The following is a 25,742-nucleotide window of genomic DNA, read 5'->3' as shown; positions in this document are numbered from 1 at the left end:
AGGGACAGTGACAGGGCAGCCGCCCCGACGCTGCCGCTCTCGCGCCCCCCTGGCGCTGGTGAAAACGGTGCCTTTTGATGACCCCGCACAGAATGCGGGGTCATGGGGACAGCCGAACGCACGCCAGGGATGCCTCGCGTTGAGAGCAGCGCGCAGTGATGGCAGCAGCAGGATAAGTGGGGAAAGGCCCTATGACTTGGATGCACTGTCCCTGGTTCAAATCTTACCTCTGCCATGAGCTTGCTTGTGGGAGCTGTGCTCTCTATATCAGCCTGCTTTACAGGACTGTTGTAAGGATTGTAACCATATGTGTGGAGTTCTTTAAAGCATGTTATTGCAAGGCCTACCATACATCAAGGGAATCACTGATCAAATAGGGAAACTGATGAAGAAACATGACCTACAAACCATCTTCAAACCTACCAGGAAAATACAGCAGATGCTACGCTCAGCAAAGGACAAGAGAGACCCCCTCACTTCTGCAGGAGTTTATCGCATACCCTGCAGCTGTGGAAAGGTCTACATAGGAACCACAAAATGCAGCATTCAGACTCGTATTAAGGAGCACGAAAGACACTGTCGGCTTTACCATCCTGAAAAATCTGCAGTTGCAGAACATGTCTTAAACTAAACTGAACATAACATTTTATTTGAAAACAATGAAATTCTGGACAATTCAGAAGGTTACTTTGTCAGATTGCACAGGGAGGCCACTGAAATTCACAAACACCAAGATAACTTCAACAGGAAAGAAGAGACTCTGAGAATTAACAAAGCTTGGCTACCAGCATTTAAAAACACCAAAAGCAAACCCCAAGGGCATGCTAAGTTCATCAACAATGAACTCCACCCATTTATTTATTGGTTCCCCACCCTGGGTTATGGACAATATGTACCCCAAACATTCCCTTCTCTCTGGACACAGTGTGTAACAGACTTCCCTCTGTGATACACCTCTGAAGATACCAGCCCCAGATGCAGGCGAAATGTTAGGAACAAGATCTACCAGACCACGGCCACACAGCCCAGAAAACCCACCAGAACCGGGAGGATTCATGTTTGAATCACACTGGTATATTTTTAGGGTGTCATGGGAGATGGCCATGAACAAATATCCCTCATTTTTAAACTTCTTAATAGCTACCAATAAGAGAGAGCAGTTTGGACTTGGGGGCATAGGGCATAGGGCTCAACCCTTTCACCTTTTACCATTTTCCCAATGCAAATAGTGCCCCTAAAGATGCCATTTGCTCCACAGGGGAAAACACAGATAGTAGTATATATCCCCCCCTTCCCTGTCTTACGGTCTGAATGTAAGCTCCAGGGGCAAAGGGAATTTACGTAGAAAAAATGACATGAGCTGGGAGAGGTGAAGAAGAATTGGTTTAAATTCTGTGCTTTCCCCTATCTTGAAGGAGTCTCAAAGCTACTTACAATTGCCTTTCCTTCCTCTCCCAATGATAACTACATTGTGAGGTAGAAGAAGAAGAAGAAGAAGAAGAAGAGTTTGGATTTATATCCCCCCTTTCTCTCCTGCAGGAGACTCAAAGGGGCTTACAATCTCCTTGCCCTTCCCCCCTCACAACAAACACCCTGTGAGGTAGGTGGGGCTGAGAGAGCTCTGAGAAGCTGTGACTAGCCCAAGGTCACCCAGCTGGCGTGTGTGGGAGTGTACAGGCTAATCTGAATTCCCCAGATAAGCCTCCACAGCTCAGGCGGCAGAGCTGGGAATCAAACCCGGTTCCTCCAGATTAGATACACAAGCTCTTAACTTCCTACGCCACTGCTGCTCCTTCCCCCCTCACAACAAACACCCTGTGAGGTAGGTGGGGTTGAGAGAGTTCTGAGAAAACTGTGACTAGCCCATAGTCATCCAGCAAGCTTCATGTGGAGGAGTGGGGAAACAAACCTGGTTCACCAGAATAGAGTCCGCTGCTCATGTGGAAGAGTGAGGAATCAAACCTGGTTCTCCAGATCTGAGGTCTCTGCTCTTAACCGCTTTGCCACGCGGTTTCATTTGTTGTACCATCAGTAAATTTTTATTAGTTCTCTGGTTGTATTTGTTTGAATATATGTATGCATGGTTTTATTGTTTGGTTAAATATTTATATACACATTTTAAATGATTTAAATGATTTAATAACTTGATGTTCACCACTTAGGGGATCCTGTATGGGTAGAAAGTTAACATATGGATGTTTAAAGTAATAAATAAACTACTTCATGCCACAGTTCAGATCTGACCTCCATTCCAATAAATGCAGCTCCTAAGAGCATTTCTAAGAATGGCAGCGGGTCCGTTCACCTTTACACCTCTTTTGACCCTCAGTCCTTTATTTCGACTTTACGATTCAATGCTTGAGGGTGTGTGAGAATTTGAATTTGCCTCTAAGGCTGGAAGCATCAAAGTATCTGCTATTCGTTTATTGCCCGTTCATCATTTTGAAGCCCAGAGGTTGCTGCCACATGTGAACAGTCACAGTGGCAGAGGGACCCCAAGGACCCTATACCGTGAAGCAAGCATTTCCACGCTTGGTAGGATGTGGACTTCCGGAATGGATTCTGGTGCTTAAAACACTACCCGGAGATAGAAAAATGTCACCGGCTACAGCTCCTTCCCTGTCATTGCTTGTGACTGTTTTTGAATGAGAACAGGGCTACAGCCAACCTGGACTAGATCAAAGCGTCCTCCCCCCATCCAACTTCTTGTTTCCCACAGTCCCCCACAAGATGCCCCTGGAATGCCCACAAGCTGGGCATGAAGGCCCAAAAGAGTGCTGTTTCTCCCCACCCCCACCAACATCTGGTACTCAGAAACACGTTTCCTTGGCAAATGGAGGTTACATTCAGCCATCCTAGCTATACCATTCAATCCAGTCGACAGGTCTGGGTTTGGAAACAGCTGGAGATTTGGCAGGATATGGCGTCATTGTCATGTCCTGGGATGTCACTTGCAGGTCAAAGGTCAACTGGTCGCTTATCGCAATGTCATTTCTAGTTCACATTCTCAAACCCACCCCTTCCTGTGAGGTCATATCTGCCTGCCAAAATTTCAGTTCTCCACCTTACACCACTCCCTGCTCCTCACCTGGCATTACTCGTTGGCTTCCTATTGGGGCAGCTTGCAATTCAACCTCTTGCTCTAAATGGCTAAGTGGCTAAGGCAGGAGATTGCCCACCACTATTAGGAACTCGGCGGCAACCCTAGACCTACAAATCTTCAGGAAAACACCAACCTCTGACAGGCATGCCGTCTCCCAAGTTTGTGATGTATGAGGACTCCATCTCTTCCGCTCTCTGCCAAGTTTGCAGTGAACAAACAGCCCTCTGTAGCTGCTCAGGGGCACTTAACAGCTAGTTTCGTCACGTGTTTCACAGCTCAGCCAAGGCACTGAGAGTCACAGTTGTACCACAAATGCAGGCCTGATTCTCTCTCCCCCCCCCCCCGATTCTCCCCCCTTTTACATATCATTGGGGGAAATAGGTCTTTTCTTGCTGCAGATTCACGAGGGTTTTAACTCCTTGCTAGATCTATTCCCGAGCTGCATTTCTTCCTTCCTGGGGCTCTTGTGTTTCCACCTACCTGCCTTGTAATTGAATTTCACGCCAGGCTGGGTGCCCGCCTCTGACTAATATTTTGGCTGCGAATTTCTTTTCTCTCTTTCTCGCTCACCACAAGGCAGCGACGGGGGAAATTTTCTTTTCTGTTCTCTTCTACCTTCTGTCTTCTCGGGCTTGCCGAAAGCCAGTGGTGCGGCAGCGATTGCAATCTACATGATTAAATCGATTTGTTCACAAAACAGGAGATCAACGAGGCTGGCTTTTTCTTTTAAATTGGGATTATATTTTTTGTAAATGTAATCACCACTCCCAAATTGCTGACGGCATCGTTCTGAGCATGTTTCTCTCAGTTCTGAGATGGGCTGGGAGACAATTTGTCAGAAGAATTCGGAGAATACGCGAGTTGGAAAGAACCCGGAGGCCGTTTGGACATGCCCTATCTCAGATGTATGCAAATGGCACAGCACAACAGATGAGAAGAAAAGGAGGGGGGGAGGGGTGTTAATTACATTAGTTTTTTGGGTGGGGGGTGGCGAGTTGCTAAGGAGGAACAATAAGACTCCTGTCCCCTATAGCATGTGGGTAGAAAAAGGTGTTTCTGATGAGAAAGCATCTCTTAACCCACCACAAATCTATCTACCAAGACTCTAGGGGCACTGGCGTAGCTAGGATGTGGGGAGCCCTGGACCCCACTTCCTGGGGACACATTGCAGGGTCATCCCTCCTCGCAACTGAAGAAGAAAAAGAGTTTGGATTTATACCCCCCTTTGTCTCCTATAAGGAGACTCAAAGGGGCTTACAATCACACACACACACACACACACACACACACACACACACACACACCAAACATCCTGTGAGGTGGGTGGGACCTAACAGTTGTGGTTAGCCCAAGGCCACCCAGCTGGCGTGTGTGCACAAGCTAATCTAGTTCCCCAGATAAGCCTCCACAGCTCAAGTGGCAGAGCGGGGAATCAAACCCGGTTCTCCAGATTAGAGTGCACCTTCTCTTAACCACTACGCCGCTGCTGCACCCCTGCCCCAAACTCCCTGGGGGTTCAGGGTAGGGGCACAGTTGAACCCCACCAAGTGGGGCATGCCCCAGCCCCCATGAGTTCCAAGTGGGGATGCAACTGTAGGTGCCACTGTATGAAGCTATGCCCCTGTCCAGAGGGATAGTGGCTCATGGCTAGGGCATCTTCTTCACACACAGAAGGTTTGATCCCCGGTACCTCTTGCTGAAGGATCCAGTAGCAGATGATGCCAGAGACTTTTAACTGAGACACTGGAAAGCAGTGACGAAGGGAGGGGGAACTGCACCTGGGGCATGAACTGCCCGTGCGTCCCCTCCCAGTGCCCGGGGCAAGCTGCCCCGGATATCCCAACTGCAGCTACGCCTCTGCTGGAGAGACACCAGTCAGAATAGATAGTGCTGTCCTTAATGGGACCAAGGGTCTGAATTAGTAGAAAGCAGCGCATGGGCCAAGACTCCCACTTTTATGCACCTGTTAAAGGCCCAGCAGTCCTCCTCAACATCTTGCTATCCTCTCACTTCTAGCACATGTGTATACGCACACGAACAGCTGTTATTCATTGGCCCCTGGGGAATCTAGGAAAATTCTGTTCTTCCACGAGGTCCCCTCACCCTTTCCCCCTTCCCCTTTCACTTTATGGTTATTGTTTATTTTAAATTGAGCACAGTTCATCGTTTTAACAGGAAAAATTAACCCTGTACTGCCAAATAATATTTCTGCACAACTACCTTAGTTCAAAAGGCCTGTGATAATATAGAAAATAAAGGGCTGCCGTGACTTTTTTCGTTGTGGGACTTCTGCTATGGGTCCTGGCACTGAACCGCTCGCACAGCACTGGACCGCATTGTCCCACCCCCACAGTTGATGAGTAATACCACTGTTCCTCCCCTCTATTCCATTTACCACCCTCTTGTGATTCTGAATGCCCTCGCCCTGGTGGGTGTGAGATTATCAGTACTGCTCTGACAGTCTCTACAGATGAGTGACAGATCCGCTTTCCGTGCCTGCCTCCCATTTGAGGGGCCGTGTTTGGTTGCTCTCGTTCATCTTTATTGCTCCACATCTGGAGGAGCACTTCGGTCCAGGAAGGCTCCTCTTGCATCTTTCAGTAAATTAAAAAAAGAAAAGACGATGGACCAGCTGCAAAACTTCTTCTTCTCCTAACACCCAGACCTTCTCCCACTTTCTTTTTTAAAAATCATATTTTGAACATGTTTGTTTAGTTCATTTACACCCTGGCTTTCTCCCCAAAGGGGACCCAAATTGGTTAACAATGTCCTTCTCTTGCTGTCCTCACAACAAACTTGTGAGGTAGGTTAGGTAGACCATGTGCAATCTGTCCCAAGTCACCCTGCAAGCTTCCACGGCCAAGTAGGGGATTCAAACCTGGATCTTGTGAGTAGCAGTGGCATAGGAGGTTAAGAGCTTGTGTATCTAATCTGGAGGAACCGGGTTTGATTCCCAGCTCTGCTGCCTGAGCTGTGGAGGCTTATCTGGGGAATTCAGATTAGCCTGTGCACTCCCACACATGCCAGCTGGGTGACCTTGGGCTAGTCACAGCTTCTCAGAGCTCTCTCAGCCCCACCTACCTCACAGGGTGTTTGTTGTGAGGGGGGAAGGGCAAGGAGATTGTAAGCCCCTTTGAGTCTCCTACAGGAGAGAAAGGGAGGATATAAATCCAAACTCTACTCTCTCTTCTTCATCTGCCAGAGCCTAGGCCAATACCCCACGGTCAATTAATTGCGCGATACTCACATGAAATATCAAGGATTCAGGAAGAACTCCCCACTGCCTGATCGACCAACAAGGATTCATCCTGGTTTTGGCATTCATTCTCCCCCTTATCCCTCGTCTTTGCCAAACCTGCTTGAAAGTACTACTTTTTCAAAAAACACATCTTCGATCCAGCCTGGAGGGGACGATCAGGGGTCTAATCCTGGTTCAAATTTCCCACCGTGGAGCGTGATGCAAATGCCTTACAACCAATCAGTGTGCACGGTGCTGTTCTTGCGAGAGCACAAGAGAACGATAGCCAACCAGAAACTTGGGTGGGGGAGACGTGCTGACGTGCTGACATCATAACGTGAGCATGTTTTTGCGGGAGAAAAAAGGGTCCTGCCACAACACAGCACGTCAGCCAATCAGGAGAAACCCGCCAAACCGATTGCGTGGTAGTGGGGATTGTTACATTTCTTGAATCAGAGTAGGCCTAGGTGTCTTCACTGGAAACATGATGCAGTGGGTAGGTTGAAACCTCGATGAAAAGGTGCAGTTTATTTTCAAACTTGGTTTGATCTAGATTGAATTTCCCCAGGGGGATTCGGCCCTACAACACTCTAACCACTGCACACACTGGCTTTTGAGAGCTCTTGAGAAAGTGGCATGATCTCGTTTTTTTCATTTTTGTTTTTTAATTTGAAGTCTGGTTGATAAAGAACCCGTGCTCCAGTGGCCACAAGGTCCAGTCCTTCCTTTGTGTTTCCGCTACGATCTCTGAACACCCCAGAGGGATTCTCGAAAATTGAGACTCTAAATGGCACCATATAGGGCTTGTTTTGGGCCGCAAGGGGCAAAAGAGAGACTGTCTTACTGCCATGTCCCACGTTACAGAGTCCCATCCTGGCATCCATTTGCTAAAACCTAAGCCAGAACCCCTTTCCAAAAATGTCAAAAGATTTGCTTGCTCAGGGCTAAGGTGGGGAAAGGAAGAAGAAATGCCAATTAACTAGACTGTGAAGCCATTGCCTCCTGCCACACAAGGATTTGCTCGCTCGTTGGATCTTGTTCATTATACACCTTGAGCCTTCAGGATAAGGAAGCTGTAAAGTCCACAGCAATGAAGAGATTTCGCTTTGTGTTTTGGGAAGCCGGGAAGTGAAATCGACAAGGCTCTGAGCAGATCATTCCGCACCCTCTGCCCCAGAGATGGATTTGCAGAAGGGTTTTGTGAAAATATTCATTTCAAATACATATATATATCTTGCTCGCTCCGTTTCACAGGCCTGTTATGCATGTTTCCCTCCGTCCAGATTTTGTTACGGGTAAACCTGCTAGCAGAAATAACATGATTGTCACAAATCCTACCGCGCCTCCCGCTCCTTGCTGCCTGGGAGTGCCACAGGAATGGGTTTTGCTCCCCTGCACCTAATTATTCACACCCTTCACATGGAGAACAGTCGGGTCCCAAAGACGGCAATGAGGTGGATACCTCCTGATGTCAAACAACAGCAAGGATGCCCCCAAACACCTGGAGGAGAACATTCAAGCAAGACCTGAAGGCACTGAATATTGCAGGGGAAGAGGCTGGAACACTCTCCAGAAATACTGGAGAGCACTTGTTGTCCAATATGCTACTTAACATGGGATGATCTAACCATCTAACTGGTTATTCATACGACACCTCGCCCAATGAAAAGACAAAATAGAATCTAGGGACAGACAGTTGACACCGCTGTGGTTAATACTGTAGTACAGTGGTGTAGCAATAACGGCAAGGGGGGAAGCCCCACCTCAGGTGCATGCCATTGGGGTCACGTGGGGGGAGGAAATTGTCCCCCACAACTCTCCCCTTCCCCCCTCGCCTGCCCCACCAGCCAGGCCCCGGTGACCGGAGCAGGCTGTTTTTTCAGTCGGCTGCAGATCAGCCAGCTGAACTAAAGTGAGTGGGCGGGGCACTGTGGGGGGCACCCCCCACGCCCCTTCCCCATCCCTGTCCCACCAGCTGGGCCCCGGCAGCCAGAGCAGGCTGTTTTAAAGTATGTTTTAAAAGTAAAATAAGTGGGCAGGGGCAGGGTTCCACTGGGGGGGCAGTGGCCCACCGGGGAGGGCCCTTGGGCACCATTTTGCCCCAGGCACCATTCCCCCCGCCCTGAGTCCTCTTGCTGTAGTATCACTGGAATTATCTTCCTGCTAATCCAGTTTAAGTATTTCAATGGATCCTGTGCAGACAACAATAGATTGTCCTCTGGAAGGTACTGGGCTCAAGTTGTCACCTGGCAGCAGTCCTACCTGGTTCACCTAGATGCTATCAATCATCCCTACCTCCAAGGGTTGTTGTGCAGATAAAAATGATCAGTTAGAGAAGAGGCCATGCTACCAAGGGGTTCCCGGAGGAACAGCAGGATAATTATGGGGTTTAGATCATCCCATCCTGAAAAATACTTAACAACTGCCAGAGACATTTGAGTGAGTGACCTGTTGTTGAGCAACGATGGTTCCCAACGACATTTTTGCTGAGGCAGACATAGATTACGGTTGTGGTGGATGGGTGTGTGTGTGTGTCCAAAGAGAAGAAAGTGCCACGAGAAGAAAGGAGGAGTGTTTACTAAAAGAGGGGAGTGAGTTAGATTTGCTGGACCAACAGTATTTATGTGAAAAAAATCCAATACCTCTGACAACCCACTGAGCCTTCTTTGAGAAGAAAAAGGAGATTGTAAAGGGTATTTTACCAGGGTTTTTTTTCCTTTCTCTTTTAGACACCTCTCAGTGCTTTGTTATTTGTTAGCTGTTCTGTTATGAACTGTGATAAGGTTGGAGAAAACTGTAGTCTTGTTATGTGATTCCTTTTTTTCCCCTTCCCTCAACCATTACTTTTGAAATTGAAAAATCAGAGTCGCAATAATGCCCCTGTAGTCGTCTCCTGAATTTAATTATTTCACCATCCAGGGTAACCCTTGTAGAAGTGAATAACCAGTGGTATACCTGCACTAGTTAAAATATCTAAGTAAATTTATTTTGAGTGCAGAAGGTTTCAGCTCAATTGACAAAGTGTACCGGTCTCTAAAGAATGTGATGAGTCTTTGCTTAGCACCCTCCCGTATCTATTTTATTGAAGGTAAAGCCAGAAAAGAATATTTTAGATGTTAGGTCATAGAAATCTTTTCTCCTTTTCTGTTCACTGTACAATGTTTGTATGAATGGAAATGTCGGTATCTGGGGCTGTAGTAGATTCTTTGGTTGGACTTTTGTTCAAAATGGCTGTACCGGCTTTCCTAGACCTTGTATTGATTCCTTATTAAATATTTTCTATTTAGGATGTTGTGGGTTTTCTGGGTTGTATGGCCGTGTTTCAGTAGCATTTTCTCCTGACGTTTCGCCTGCATCTGTGGCTGGATGCAGGCGAAACATTAGGAGAAAATGCTACTGGAACACAGGCATACAACCCGGAAAACCGACAACACCCTAGTGATACAACCCGGAAAACCGACAACCCCCTAGTAGATTTCTGGCTTATGAAGGCTTTGATATTGTCACATATTTTCCAGCATATAAGTGGAAAATAATACACACACACACACAGAGGTGGGATCCAACCAGTTCTCACCACTTCTCTAAGAACATAAGAACATAAGAACTAGCCTGCTGGATCAGACCAGAGTCCATCTAGTCCAGCATTCTGCTACTTGCAGTGGCCCACCAGGTGCCTTTGGGAGCTCACATGCAGGAGGTGAAAGCAATGGCCTTCTGCTGCTGCTGCTGCTCCTGAGCACCTGGTCTGCTAAGGCATTTGCAATCTGAGATCAAGGAGGATCAAGATTGGTAGCCATAGATTGACTTCTCCTCCATAAATCTGTCCAAGCCCTTTTGCAAAGCTAAACCACGCTAGAAAGTGGTTACTAATTTTTCTGGAGTGCTGAGAGCCCTGGTTTCACTTAATAGGGACTGAGGGTGTACGTGGTGGCCAATTTGGCGCCACCGTTTGAATCCCACCACCATCAGAACCTGTTATTAAAATTTTTGGACCCCACCACTGTGTGTGTGTGTGTGTGTGTGTGTGTATTGTTAATGGATACGGGAGAGGGCCTTGAAGGATGAAGTGACAATATCCAAGGCAGACAGGCCAAATGTCACTTCGTCCCTACCCTTCAAGGCCTCCTCCTTTATCCATTAACAATTGGGGTGAAAAGATAACAAACAGTTATCCACTGCCTTGAGCAGTATCCTCAAACTGGCCGCTTGAGGCAAATTGCCTGTCCTTGGTCTAATACTAAGGCTGGCCCGGCAAGGGGGAATGACAGCCCGTTCCCCGCATACACACTCTGGGGTCATGGAGCAATGAGCTTCCAGTGTGGCTGACAGCCCCCCAAGGGGATGAGCCGCGGCCCCTCATGCAGGGTTACTGCGGAAGTTGATTTATAGCTGGCAGCTCTTGCGGTGTTTGCATGAGCGATTCGTCTTTATTATCAGGGGCATCGTGGGCATGTCAGCTGGAGATTTGCATTTTGATTGCGTTTCCCTGGAGAAGCGGGGGGGGGGGGGGGCGACTGCACTGGAGCAAAGAGCAGGCCTGGGATGCAAGAAATCTCCTCCAGGAAACAGCCTCGTTTTGTCTTTCAACCAACTGCTGTTCCCTGCCGTTCCACTAGAGGATGGTAGTGCCACATGGAGCAGGCCTGCTGAGCCATTCCTTGTTAGCAACAGAAGAAGAAGAGGAGGAGAAGGTTTGGATTTATGTCACATCTTTCTCTCCTGTAAGGTGACTCAAAGTGGCTTACAAGCTCCCTCTCCCGACAAGAGATGCCTTGTGAGGTAGGCGGGGCTGAGAGAGTTCAGAGAGAACTGTGACTAGCCCAAGGTCACCCAGCAGGAATGTAGAAGTGCGGAAACACATCTGGTTCACCAGATAAGCCTCTGCCACTCAGGTGGAGGAGTGGGGAGTCAAACCTGGTTCTCCAGATTAGAATCCACCGCCTCTTAACCACTGCACCAAGCTGGCTCTCAACAGCTGCTGCTGCCTCACTCCAGAGCCAGCTGCATCCTAGACCCAAAAATGAAAACCATTTTTAATTACGACTGAGCAGAAGAATGCAACCCAGTTGGCAGGCCTTGGTGTTCCAGAGCAGGGGTCCACAATCTGTGAGCACCTTTAAATTCTAACGCAGGAGGGTGAGCACAACCACAAAATGTAAGGCAGTGAGATTATGCGTAATTTTTTCCACGTATCAGGAGGGATGTGTCTTGAAATGAAAGTATCGTTCAAAAATATGGTTTTGGCACATACGAAGCTTAGCTTGCGTGAAGATTCAGGCACTGCGGTGGAAGGTGCTGCCGAAGCAACATTTTTAAAGATTTCCATCGTCCAACCAATCTCCGGAGACCAGGCAGAAGATCTGCTTGGCCAAAGCACCACCGACTTTCTGAAATCCTTGGTGGGCAGCAAACCAAAAGTGCCAGCGGGCCCCACGGCCTCAACAGGTATCACTGTTGAGGATGCGGCCAGAGACCTCAAGAGCATAGCCTGAAATGTGTCTTCTCATTTCTAGCCTGAGGAAGGCTCCTTCCGCACATGCAGAATAATGCACTTCCAAACTGCTTTCAGTGCTCTTTGAAGCTGTGCAGAATAGCAAAATCCACTTGCAAACAGTTGTGAAAGTGGTTTGAAAACGCATTATTTTGCGGGTGCGGAAGGGGCCGAATCCTGCGGAATTTGAAAGCTGGAACATTGTGTTGTGTCATTCTGGTTGGGCTAAATAAAAGGAGGCAGGGGGCTTTTGCATTTGGGTTTTCATAGAATCATAGAGTTGGAAGAGACCCCAAGGGCCATCCAGCCCAACCCCCCTGCCATGCAGGAACATAGAATCCAAGCGCTGCCAACAGATTATACTGGTCCAAAGCTCGCTTCTGCCACAAACTTACTAAGTATTCTTGGCCAAGCATGTCTCTGGCTCAGCCCTCCCATCTGCAATATGGGGATAATAATAGGGCCTGTCTTACAGGATTGTTGTAAGGCTTACAACAAAGCAATGTTATTATCAGTAAACGCTTGAAACTGTTTTGAATTGGAGTTGCAAATAATCAAAGGTGGTTCTAGCAGGGATTGCGGAGTGGCGGTCTTGTCTCTTTCTTTCTTTCTCTCTTTTTTTATATTCGTGTGTTCTTCATGCCATTCTGCCAAAATCCAAACCTGACGGCAGATGCTGGCAGTGGATTTCTGAAGCGTTGGCCACATTCAAATGTACATGATGCACACATACTGGCAAACACCCGCACACACAGCAAAGCGCTTTCAATTTCCATGCACTATGATGGCTGGCTCAACAGCGCCCCCTGCTGCCCAGCAGAGACTATTTCTGACTTTATGGGAGTCAAATGATGTTTACTCATAAGTAAGCTCTGCTAATCTCTGATCCACAGAAGGGAAATAGGATATGTTTGGCAGGCCAGGAATCCAGCCCTGTGGTTTAGGTCTCCACGTTGCCCTTCTCCTATTTTCATGCCCCCACAAAGCCGCATTGTTTTCTCCTATATGGCAGCCTTATCCCAAATGAAGAAGCTCATAGGCCCATTGAGTGAAACACTGTAGCATCTCAACATTTCTTATTTTAAAAGAATTAGGGTGCTGCCAAAGTCCCCGGATTCATTTGGCTGCTTTGGCTCTTTCTTCAAAAAGCAATTCAGTCCCTATTTCCCAAGGGACTGTCCCTATTTTCTGCCTCTTGCCTCTGATAAATCTCTGCCTGGGGCACAAGCAGAGGTGGGATCCAACCAGTTCTCACCACTTCTCTGGAAGTGGTTACTAATTTTTTCTGAGTGCCGAGAAGGGGTTACTAAAGCAACCTACCTGCCCAATAGGGACTGGAGGTGCGTGTGTGCGGGGGCCCCATTGTTTGAATCCCACCACCATCGGAAACCTGTTATTAAAATTTTTGGATCCCACCACTGGGCACAAGGGTAGGAATTGTGTAAGGGTGACCAGCTATTGTCCTCCTTCAAAGTTTCTGCATCTTCTGCAGTGTCCCCTGTCAATCTCCAGATGGTGGCTGGAGATCTTCGGGGGCCACAACTGGCCTCCAATCAACAGGTCCTCTAGAGAAAACAACTGCTTTGGAAAGTGGACTCTATGGCATTATGCCCCATTGAAGTGCTTTCCAAACCCCGCCCCCTTCAGGCTCCACCCCCAAAATCTCCAGCTATTTCCCAACCTGGAGCTGGCCAACCCTATTTGTGTGTGTATATAGGATGTGGGTGTGTCTTATCTCTTATTTGTGGAACACATGTGCACCAGTGCATGTGCATGCAATTTCCACCTTTGCCATTTCAAACACGCTCTAGCTGACCTGAGCCACTGATCATGCAATGTAGGAGAACCAGTGTGGTGTAGCGGTTAAGAGCAGGTGGATTCTAATCTGGAGAACCGGGTTTGATTCCCCACTCCTCCACCTGAGTGTCAGAGGCTTATCTGGTGCACCAGATGTGTTTCCGCTCTCCTACACTCCTGCTGGGTGACCTTGGGCTAGTCACAGTTCTTCGGAACTCTCTCAGCCCCACCTACCTCACAAGGTGTCTGTTGTGGGGAAAGGAAGGGAAAGGCGCTTGTACATCACCTTGAGCCTCCTTACAAGAGAGAAAGGTGGGGTATAAATCCAAACTCCTCCTCCTTCTCCTCCTCCACCTTTGCCATTTCAAACACACTCTAGCTGGCCTGAACCACTGATTATGCAGGGTAGGACAATTAAGTTTTTTCTTTATACCTTTAACCAAAGAACCAACATTTGTTTGGCTTTTAAGTGGGCGGCCACAGGGACACAAGCAGACCGAAACGAATACAATACACAAGAAGAGAGAGGATTGCCAATGAGCGATACTAAGTCCCTAACATGACTCATTCCTGGCATATGCTCTTGTAGAAGTGTGTAACCTCACTTGCTAATAAAATAGAAACATTAAAAAATATATTGCTACTTCATCAGTGTGCTGCTAAGTGTGTGTTTAATACAAAAAGGAACCAAAAAATCAGTACAAAAGCACTATTTTAAGTCTTGAGTTATAGCTTGCAAAGTACCTCGGAGCCCTGGTATAGCTGGAGGTCAGTCTATAAATTTAAAATAAATAAAGCCAATAAGTAATCATCATGGAATATTTATAAAAGCGCCCAAGGCCTGCTAGCAAAAGTAATCGCCGCTCTGCTCCCTGGCAAGGAATTGGCTTACATGGAAAGCTTATGTTATCAAATGAGCACACAAGCTCTTTGCGAGGAGCTTTGCTTGCATCCAGCTGCTGAGCTCTTACAAACTTCTCTTGCGCAGTTGCTGGGGGCAGGTGAGTGTCACGGATGTGGTGCATTTCGCTTCCAGGTTATGGCTCCTATCTCTCCTTCCAGGCGTCATTCACACCGTGGGCCCAATCGCTCAAGGGGAACCCAGCGCTGCCCAAGCGGCCGAGCTCGGCGGTTGTTACGAGAGGAGCCTGAAGCTTGCTGTGGAGAATAAGCTACGGACCGTGGTAGGCAGGGAGGGAGGGAGGGTGGGTTCAGGTGTTCAGTGATGGGAAGGGAATCCACCATGAGAGAAAACCTTGCGGCTGGAGACTTGCCAACTTGGGAATGACGAAGAAGAGTTTGGATTTGTATCCAGAGGTGGGATCCAGCAGGTTCTCACAGGTTCCCGAGAGTAGGTTACTAATTATTTGTGTGTGCCGAGAGGGGGTTGCTAATTGGTGATTTTGCCACGTGATTTTTGCCTCCTCCACTCCTCAACAGTAGCGTGCAGAACTTGAAGCAGTCTAGCAGGAGGTGCACTGATGCAGGTGGCAGCCCTGCGGCTCTCATGCGTGCATTCGTTTCCAGCTACTTCAAGGATTCCGGCATCACAGCGGCTGCGTCCTTGCCACAGCTCCACCCAGCAATGCCCCGCCCCCGGAATGCCTGGCCATGCCCCCGTCATGCCCCTCCCAGTCCCATTGGCGCTACGCCACTGTTTGAATCCCACCATCATGGGAAACGTACTAAAATTTTTGGATCCCATCACTGTTTGTATCCCCCCTTTCTCTCCTGTGAAAGAAGCCATTGCAAGGAGTGGAGTTAAGCATGCTCATGCCCTGGGCCACTCCACACACGGCAGTCAGGAGTTCCGAGCCCCCTGTGGAGTCAGGGGATATCCTGGCAGCTGGCTCCATGGTCAGCTCAATGCCATCCATCCATTCCCTTTGGTCGGTAAATGAAGCCAGGTACCTAGCAGCTCCTAGCTAGGGTAAAAGAATAGCTGGGGAAAGCAGTGGCAGAACTACCCCACAAAACGTCTTCTGCCTGTAAAGAAATCACTGCGTGTAGGTGGAAAACCCCAGGTGGTTCGAACACGACTGGAAGGGGAAACTTTTACCTTTTCTCTCCTGTAACAGGAGACTGCAATCTCGACTGGCACCTTCCCACCTCACACACACAAACACTGTAATGAGGGTGGGTGGGGTGAGAGAGCTCCGAAGAACTGTGACTAGCCCAAGGTCACCCAGGTGGCCATGTGTCGGAGTGCACAAGCTAATCTCGTTCACCAGGTAAGCCTCCACAGTTCAAGTGGCAGAGCAGGGAATCAAACCCCATTCTCCAGATTAGAGTGCACCTGCTTTTAACCACTACACTACGCTGGCTCTACCCAGAGCGAAAAAAGAAGCTACCACCAGCGAGGCTTGTGGGGTTGCTGACCTCCAGGTGGGCCCTGGCTAGCCAAGGCTGATTCTGCACATCCGGTTCATGGAATCTGTATCAGGTGTCTGCAGCAGCCAGCCGGGATCGTTGGGATCCTAGCAGCAGGAGGCAGGAGGGTTCACACAGGAAACACAGTGTTTCCGTACAAACCACACAGCCGAGAATCCCCCCGCCCGAGAAGACATCTTGGGGGGAAAAGCTGTGCAGAGTTCTTCCCCAAAACACTTCTTTTAACATCCTCAAGGCATTTTATTTGTGCTGTGCAGAAAGAGCCACAGTCTGTGTCTTAAGCATCATGATGTGACATCACCCCATGTGATCACCCCAAGTGGTGTCACCCCACAGTGCTTGTCTCTCCCTTGTCTTCCTCTTCCTCATTTTACGATTAGCCCCCCCCCCCCCCCCACACACACACAAAAGAAATCCTTCTGCTGACTGAGCGGTGGCTGTTTTCATTCAAACCATCTGAGGGCATGATCCACACACACACACACACACAGGTCAGTAATGATCTAAAGCTTGCACGGGGGACTACTTTTACCTTTGAGAGCCAGTGTGGTGTAGTGGTTAAGAGCAGGTACACTCTAATCTGGAGAACCTGAGTATCAGAGGCTTATCTGGTGAACCAGATGTGTTTCCGCCCTCCTACATTCCTGCTGGGTGACCTTGGGCTAGTCATGGTTCTTTGGAACTCTCTCAGCCCCACCTACCTCACAAGGTGTCTGTTGTTGGGAGAGGAAGGGAAAGAAGGAGAGTTTGGATTTATATCCCCCCTTTCTCTCCTGCAGGAGACTCAAAGGGACTTACAATCTCCTTGCCCTTTTCCCCTCACAACAAACACCCTGTGAGGTAGGTGGGGCTGAGAGAGCTCCGAGAAGCTGTGACTAGCCCAAGGTCACCCAGCTGGCGTGTGTGGGAGTGCACAGGCTAATCTGAATTCCCCAGATAAGCCTCCACAGCTCAGGCGGCAGAGCGGGGAATCAAACCTGGTTCCTCCAGATTAGATACATGAGCTCTTAACCTCCTACGCCACTGCTGCTCCTTGTAAGCCACCTTGAGTCTCCTTACTGGTGAGAAAGGTGGGGTATAAATCCAAATTCTTCTTTCTTCGTCTTCCCCCTTCTCCTTCTCCTCCTCCTCCTCCTCCTCCTGTAGTTGAGCTGGGGGGGGGGGGGCATTATCAGGTTGCCAAGTGACCAGAAGGAAGCTGACCTAGTGTGCCCTTCTGTCTTTAAACCAGGTTTTATGGACAGAAATCACCACTGGAAATTTCTCGGCGCCTGGACAGAAACACAATTGCTTGATAATACCTGCCTAGCAAGCTGCTATTAAAGGCAGTGGTGCGGCAGCTCGGATGAAGAGTAGGCAGTTCCAGTCTTTAATTGCAGCGTGCAGGATGAGGACAGATGACAGGGAGATGTCTAGTTAAGAGTGGGGAGGAAAGGAACTCGCCCCTTCCTCTCCAAACTCTGGAAAAGCCGCTCATCCTAAAGAAGTTGGTTGACAGCAGAAACTTCCCAGTTACAAAAAAGTTGTCATTCCACTTCACAACACTGCGCAAGTCGACTGCATGAGGCCATCTGGATGATCTCTAGGCTTAGAGATTCTCAGGGTCATGGCAGCTTTAAGAAAAAGAGTTCAGTACCAGCCAAGAGAGAATGGGAACTCTCCTTTTTACTACGTCCCAAACCCCAACCTTGAGAGCCAGTGTGTAGTGGTGAAGAGAAGGTGTGCTCTAATCTGGAGAACTGGGTTTGATTCCCTGCTCTGCCAGTTCAACTGTGAGGGCTTATCTGGTGAACCAGATTAGCTTGTGCACTCCAACACATGCCAGCTGGGCAATCATCCAGCTTGTGTTCATCCAGCTTGTGTTCAAAAGCCTCCAAAGGAGGAGACTCCAGCACTCTCCAAGGCAGTGAATTCCACTGTCTAACAGCCCTGCCAGAAAGTTCTTCCTAATATTTAGGTGGGATCTCTTTTCCTGCACCTTAAAGCAGAGAGGCGGGTCCCTCTTTGCAGGACTGTTGAGAAGTGACCGACACAACCTGTGGAGCACTGAAGGAGAGAAGAAGAAGAAGAAGAAGAGTTTGGATTTATATCCCCCCTTTCTCTCCTTGTAGGAGACTCAAAGGGGCTTACAATCTCCTTGCCCTTCCCCCCTCACAACAAACACCCTGTGAGGTAGGTGGGGCTGAGAGAGCTCCGAGAAGCTGTGACTAGCCCAAGGTCACCCAGCTGGCGTGTGTGGGAGTGCACAGGCTAATCTGAATTCCCCTGATAAGCCTCCACAGCTCAGGCGGCAGAGCTGGGAATCAAACCCGGTTCCTCCAGATTAGATACACAAACTTTGCATGGGCCAAAACTCTCCATTTTGATCATCCTAAATAGGAGACCTTCAGCAGGGTGGATTCTATGCCTGCCAGTGAAGAGGCGTTCAGAGAGGAGAGTGCGACCTCTCTGTAGAGATGCAAAGCAACACAGGGGCTCTGTTTTGACTGATGGGCATCGAGCCTCAATGTCTGTTCAGAAAACCACCAGAGAGAACCTCGAAATCCCACATATTCTTGTATTTATTTGCATCCCGCCTTTCTCCCCACTCAAAATGGCACAGAACTTCTCCCTTGCCTCTTGTTTCCTCACGACAATCCTGTGAAATAGGCCAGGTGAAGAGTTTGAGGAAGGCTCAACATCACCCAGCAAGCATCCGTGGTAGAAATAGGGATTTGAACGCAGGTCTCCAAGGGTCCTAGTCTGCCCCCGTGTCCACTGCATCATGAACTAAGCCTGTCTCTCTACATGAACTAAGCCTGTAATTCTGCAGCAGCGGCCACGGCATATGCTTCTGTCCATGTGCAGAGCTCCTCCCCTGTCATCACACAGTATAAAGGCAGTTAGCTCCCTTCTCTCTCTGCTCAACCAGACATCTGGGACCAGGGGTCTGCACCCAATTGGCCATGCTGGCAGGGGCTGATGGGAATGGTAGTCCATAAACATCTGGAGAGCCACAGGTTGCAGACCCCTGTCTGGGACAAAGAGAGCCAGAGTGCAGGATCTCCAAGCGGGTCGGACTCCTCAGCACTTCTGGCTTTTGTAAAAGCGCTTCCACCCAGAGACTGTCACTAACGCCAGCCCTTCCTTTCTGTCCGCAGGCCTTCCCCTGCATTTCCACAGGCGTGTTTGGTAAGTGGGAAAGGGTTGCAGTGCCCCACCCTGCTTGAGGGAGAGGCCCAGGTGGGAACCTCTTCCACAACGTCCCTCTTGTGCGGTCCGCAGGCTACCCCAACGAGGCCGCTGCCGACGTTGTGCTGCACGTGCTCCACAAATGGCTCGAAGAGAACAAGGAGAAGGTAAGGCGGGGCAGGGGGAGTAGACCCAGTGAAGGCTGGGGAGACCAGCTAGCTGCGCCACTCACAGGAAGCATCTCCACTGCTTACCGGAAAGCTAGCTCAGCAATCCCATCAGCGCATCCCAACAGGCCTCTTACAGGGGGGGGGAGCCACAGGGAGCCCTCGAAAAGACATTTCTGTGAAGGATTATTTTTAGAGGCAAACAATGTACAAATGTATATATCAGTGGTGGCGAACCTATGGCACGGGTGCCAGAGGTGGCACTCAGAGCCCTCTCTATGGGCACTCGCGCACAGAGTTCACCATGTGGGAGGGGAGTGGAAAATCACCCCCCCCACACACACATCTAGGCTGACCTGGGCATGATCCTTGGAGAATGCTTCAGTTGCACAGCAATGGGAGCTTGCTTCTGAGTAGAAACCCCTCCCTAGGATCATGAATTCACGCATTTTAGGCGTTGCACAGTTACTTCTAGAAAGCTTACTCCTGAAGTAGCGCCATGCCCTGGAATAACCGTTTTTTTCTAGAAGCTAAAACCCTCCGAGTATTCGGGGTTCGGCTGCCATGTGTGGCACTTTCGCGATAAATAAATTAGGTTTGGGAGTTTACCAATTTGGGAATTTTCGGTCTTAGAAAGGTTACTTCCATCACTGGTATATATTTTTTAAAAGCCCTTTATCCAAAAAAACAAAGAAGAAGCGGCTGCGTGCAGATTACACAGAAGAGATTTATAAAGCCCTGCCAAAAGGTTATAGGAACTTTGTAAAGTGTTGAAGGAAGCCACAACGGATGGGCCCGGGGCCCCAGACTCATCACCATCAATGAAACCAGGACGTTTTATTGATGTCGGAAAGCGCTGTCAAATTGCAGCTGACTTACGGTGACTCCCTCCCCCCCTCTAAGGTTTTTTTTTGAGGCCAGGAGGAGGCAAACAGGTGGGGAGTTGCTATTTACTTACCTCTTATTATACTTCAGCCCACCAGGCTTCCTCGGCGGCCTCCCATCCGACTACTCACCAGAGCCAACCCTGCTTAGCTTCGGAGGGCCGGACTTCCAGAGTTAGCCTGGGCCATCCAGGTCAGGTACCCAGAAGTCAAAACACAGATCAGAATGCTATATTGTGTATGAAACATACACCCACTGCCGACAATTCAAAGTATGAATTGCCCCAGTTTGGATATTGCTGCTCTCGGCCTCCTCCATTCACACATCGTCTTCTCCTGTCCTTCCGGCAGGTCGATCGAATCATCCTCTGCGTCTTCTTGGAGACCGATGAGATGATCTACAAGGAGAAACTGCCTCGCTTCTTCCCCGTTGGTGGGTCTTCAACAGTCTCCCTGTGGGCTTTTTCAAGGGGCGGGTGCTGTTGATACCCCCACGCACCCACAACAGGGCGAGGGGGAAAGGGGGCTTGGTGGGGATTCACATCTTCTTCCTCTGCTTCCAGCTTGACCACATTTCCCAGTCTCTGCAGGGGGTAAGAACTTTCTAGAATCGGCTGCAGTGCCTTCAAAAGCGGGGGGGCGGGGCGGAGCTTGGGTGCTTGCCTGACACTTTAACACCCCCACAAGCTCGGCTCACTAATGCTTCCAGCCAGCTCTCCTGGGTCCCCTCCACAGCCCTGGGAGGGAACGACCCATTGGATACTCACCGTGAAGGGATCTTCTCCTGGGGGAACGGAGGCCATCTTGCCTGAGTCTTCTGAAGGATCAGGAGACACAGGCAAGGTGGCCTCTGCCTCCAGAACCATCGACCAATGACTGGGTAGCTCCCCTTTTCAGGGGTGGGATTTAAGATGGTAAAGAAGGGATCCTGTGGCTGCCCAGCTAAGAAAGGGTGTGCAAAACCTCAAGAGCTGGGAGGGGGCATGGTCTCCAGCAGCAGAGCATCAGGTATACAGACAAGCCTGGGTTGAATCCTCCTTGCTTCCAGTTAAAGGGTCTGGCACAAGGTCATGTGACAGACCTCCTCTGCCTGAGATTCAGGAAAGCCATGGTCAGTCTGGATCAGGGGTCTGCAACCTGTGGCTCTCTAGATGTTCATGGACTACAATTCCCATCAGCCCCTGCCAGCATGGCCAATTGGCCATGCTGGCAGGGGCTGATGGGAATTGTAGCCCATGTTTATCTGAAGAAACTCCCTGAGCAGGCTCCCTATTAGGCATAGGAGCTGGAGTGGATAGATAAAGGAACCTTCCTGTCTGTGTGAAATCCCCTGGTTAGAAGATCAGCCTGGCAGGCAGAAGGTCCCAGGTTCAATCCCCAGCAGCATCTCTAGCTGAAAGGACCAGGCAGCAGATGATGTGAAGGCCCTCTGCCCGGGACCGTGAGGAGCTGCCGCCAGCATGAGTGGACCACGCTGACCTTGATGGACAGAGGGCCACATTCAGCATACAGCAACTTCAGAGGCCAGAGCTACCTCCGCTGTGGGGGAGGAGGAGAAAAATTATTTTGGCAAGGGGGAAAAAGACGGTGTTGTGGGGAGGTGGCGCTACTTGGCTAGTCTAAACAACAGGGCAAAGATGGCTTGTGGTGAGCAGCAAAATTGCAAGCAGGCGGCCCAAAGTGATTGCATAAGGCCCAGGCAAGAAACCTGGAAAGTGGGCGGGGGGGGGGGGGGGGGTTGCTGCTAGCCAGAACTCAAGAGTCCAAGACAGAAACGTGTAGAGCAGTGGTTCTCAACCTGGGGGTCACAACCCCTTTGGGGGTCAAACGACCCTTTCACAGAGGTCGCCTAAGACTCTCTGCATCAGTGTTCTCCATCTGTAAAATGAATAAATGTTAGGGTTGGGGGTCACCACAACATGAGGAACTGTATTAAAGGGTCGCGGCATTAGGAAGGTTGAGAACCACTGGTGTAGAGTGACCGAGAGTCGTCCTTTTATCTCCATACTAACAAGAGGCTAGTGGGGTGGGGTGTGTTTACTGCTCCAGCTCGCTCTGTCTTTTTCTGCTGGCAAATTGAATTACCTCTTTGTTAAACCCCCTACCCCACCCACCCCTTTATATCTCAGCCCCTCTCTCCAAATGATATAACACTGACCTCATCACACATACGGGAGAGGGAAGGTATGGGGAGTCTGCATACTAAGCAACGCGGCTTCTGAAGCCCCCTGGGACTGAATCGGAGGCGAGGGGTGGGGTGCGGACAGTCCTTCCCCTAGAGATCTGACCTTGGCCTCTTTCTCCCCGCCAGATGCCTGCGGAAACTCGCATTCGCGGCTTTGAGCCTCCTTCGCTCTGGCCCATCGACACAAGACCGTGCGTGCTGGGGAATGGAAACTAAACCACAGACCTCCTTCCGAGCACTTGTGGAATAAATTATGCACCTCCAGTCCTGTTGCACACCTCGTAAAAGGGGGAGGGGGAAGGAAGGTGGGGGGGGGGAGTTGTCAGAAGAGCTGAAGCCAAGCCTGGCAGAAAAACACCACCATTGGGGAACACGTACTCACACCCCCGACACTGAGAACACTCCGTGCCAGAAGGCGGCTTTGGTACTTGTCTGGGAAGGAACAGGCAGCCGCCTCTGGGGTGTTTTCCAACTATAAGGCTGGTTGGGATTTGGTGGAGGGAGCAAGGGAGGGGGCAGAGCCGTTCTGGCAGAGCAGAATAAGAGTGGGGGGCGGGGTGGGGTGGAATCAGTAGTCATAAATAAGCCCACATCCTAGAATCCACATCACACGTCCGTTAGCAGAAGCCTGCCAAACTATTTCCCAACCACAAAGAAACGCCCTTTAAAAAAGAACCAAAGTTGGAATGTTTAGGATTCAGGTTACAAGCAAGATGCACAGCACAAGAAGGGGGCTTCCAGGTCTTTGCCCAAGACCTCCACCCCACCCCCCCATAAGGGTCTCTAGACAAACACGGGAGGAGACAACAAAGAATGATGCATGTGTGAACATGTGTGGCAAGCCTCGGGTCCCTCTCACCCAAAGGCAAAAGGGCAGCCACACACGGCCTCCAAACAGGGTGGTATAAATTAATTCCTCCATTATCTCTTCAGGGAATCGAAGCGGCAATCCCTTCTCTGTCTCTTTTCCTCTCGCATGTGAGCGTGCCTGCTGCTCCCTAAAGACGTCAGCAGCAGAAAGAGGCACGGGTAGAATATGGATCAGCTGAATAGCACAGAGGCCAGAGGTGGGCGGGCAGAGAAAGGGGAACCTGACATGGCGGGAACAGATCGTGCACGGAGTGGCATCTGCCAAGCTGAAGAAGTCAGCAGACGTAGCGCCTGGTCCATCTGGACTGGGAAGAAGTCAGAAACAGGCATGGGTGAGAGGAAAATATTCCTCTAAAGCGGTCCTCTCCTGCAAAGCCTAGTTTGGGAATTTGTGACACAAGATGCTCCCGCCACACACGGTGCCTTCTTTGGACCATTGAGGGCAGCCCTGCCGGATCAGTCCGGAAGTCCAGCAGCTGGTTTCCAACAATGGCCAGTCAGAGGCTTCTGTGAAGACAAGTGATTTGGGCACAGAGCAGCAGCTCCCCACTGATTTTCACACTTGTACCCAGTATTAGGGCATGCTGCTTCTGAACATGGAGGTTCCAATTAGCCATCACGACCAACTTAAGAACGTGTCTCCCAAGAATTTGCATACTCCCAAATTAAAGTCACAAACACAGCATGTGGCAGTGCATTAAGCATAGCACAAGTTCTTCCTCTGGCATAATCTAGGTCTGTATTGGGGGGGGAGGGGAGGGGCATACGACTTCGATCTGCCTTAAGTCGGTCAGTGGGCCAAGTGCAAGAGTTCTCACTGACGCAAGACTGTGCTGTCGTGCCAAGAGACGTGTGAGCATTACAACTGCACAGCCAGATTCCTTCATGGGGGGCAGCCCTGGGAGGTAGCCGGGAAGAATCTCCGGCCAGCGAGAGAAGAAGAAGAGTTTGGATTTATATCCTGCCTTTCTCTCCTGTAGGAGACTCAAAGGGGCTGACAATCTCCTTGCCCTTCCCCCTTCACAACAAACACCCTGTGAGGTGGGTGGGGCTGAGAGAGCTCCATAGAGCTGTGACTAGCCCAAGGTCACCCAGCTGGCGTGTGTGGGAGTGCGCAGGCTAATCTGAATTCCCCAGATAAGCCTCCACAATTCAAGCAGCAGAGCAGGGAATCAAACCCGGTTCCTCCAGATCAGAGTGCACACCTGCTCTTAGCCACTGCTCTTAGCCACTACGCCACTGCTGCTCCCTGAAAGGGAAAGGGAGCGCAGACCACACCCCCGCCCCACCTCACATCAGCTGCTTCCTGTGGGGAAAATGCTGCTTCATGAAGCGCGGAAGCAGCTGTGGAGGCTACCAACAGATAGCTCTCAAAGCAACCTTGGCAGCGGGTGAGGCACCTCCTGTGTCACCCTGAAGCTTTAAAGAGGCTGGATTGGCGCAGGGAGGATTCCTGCCTGGCCCTACTCACAGCCTCAGGCCTCATTTCACAAGTCAGCCTTTTCTCTGTGCCGAGGAAACGAGAAAACCTCTCAAGTACGTCCAGCTCTGAAAAAAACGGGCACTGCTTAATTTGGGCAGGTGGAAAGAGCCATCAAGTCGCAGGCAACCCCTCGTGGGGGTTTCAAGGCAAGGGAGGAGCAGAGGTGGTTTGCCGCCTGCCTGCCTCTGCGTATTGACCCCAGACTTCTGTGGTGGTTTCCCCATCCAAGTACTACCCGGGGCTGGTTTGAGATCAGGCTAGCTTGAGCTATCCAGGACGGGACTGATCAGTTCAGCACCCAGGAAACCCAAGTGCTGTGATGGAGGGGTGGGGGGCAGGAATCCACAGCAAGAGAGAGGAAGAAGAAGAGGAAGAGTCTAAATTTATATCCCAAGCTCTGCTCCCTACCTCTCCCTACAATAGACACCTGGTGAGGTAGGTGGGGCTGAGAGAGTTCTGACTGGCCCGAATGTAGGAGTGCAAAAACGCATCTGGTTCACCAGATAAGCCTCTGCCACTCAGGTAGAGGAGTGGGGAATCAAACCCGGTTCTCCAGATTAGAATCCGCCTGCTCTTAACCACTACACGCCATGCTGGAAGATTAACCCCTGCAAAGCGCCAATGACTGGAAAGCCAAGGAGGCTTCTTCAGACCTCCGATTCCCACAATTCCAGCAGGTACGGTATTTGTACCTCCCAAAAACCTTTTGTTTGCAGCCCCGGCAGCTAGAATCTTGCCTCTTAGGAGCTGCGCCATGCCAGCTGCCAGATTCCAAACGGGTGTGCTGAGCCCTGCTCTCAGAAGACTCCCAACTCCGCCACTGCCTGCTCACTTTTTTAGCGATGGGTTTTTTGTCCCATGTTAGACAACTGTCCTTAGGGCAAGCTTGGAGGACAAAAAGGGGATGGGGGGGAGGAAGCCCACCCCTTAAAGCACCGAACAGAGGCCACGGGCCAGCC

At 50.0% G+C, this 25,742-nt stretch overlaps 1 protein-coding gene across 3 annotated transcripts in view; it reads left to right on the top strand.

Annotated features, from left to right (window-relative positions):
• MACROD1 (mono-ADP ribosylhydrolase 1) overlaps positions 1-22,694 on the top strand; it is a 419,553-nt gene extending 396,859 nt beyond the window's left edge. For 2 of the 3 annotated variants that reach the window (XM_048512020.1, XM_048512041.1), the window contains 5 exons: positions 14,695-14,816; positions 19,164-19,194; positions 19,288-19,361; positions 20,597-20,678; positions 22,557-22,694. In XM_048512020.1, coding sequence (XP_048367977.1) covers positions 14,695-14,816; positions 19,164-19,194; positions 19,288-19,361; positions 20,597-20,678; positions 22,557-22,588 — 341 coding nt within the window. In that variant the 3' untranslated portion in view covers positions 22,589-22,694. Of the gene's footprint in view, positions 1-14,694; positions 14,817-19,163; positions 19,195-19,287; positions 19,362-20,596; positions 20,679-20,808; positions 20,839-22,556 lie in introns of all 3 variants that reach the window. The other variant, XM_048512030.1, reaches the window with a different exon arrangement.
• Positions 22,695-25,742: the final 3,048 nt, after the last annotated feature.

Source organism: Sphaerodactylus townsendi, linkage group LG01, assembly GCF_021028975.2.
Source record: "Sphaerodactylus townsendi isolate TG3544 linkage group LG01, MPM_Stown_v2.3, whole genome shotgun sequence".
NCBI classification, from domain to species: Eukaryota; Metazoa; Chordata; class Lepidosauria; order Squamata; family Sphaerodactylidae; genus Sphaerodactylus; species Sphaerodactylus townsendi.
The sequence above is the reverse complement of the archived record's forward strand: the minus strand, read 5'-3'. Positions and strand labels throughout refer to the sequence as shown.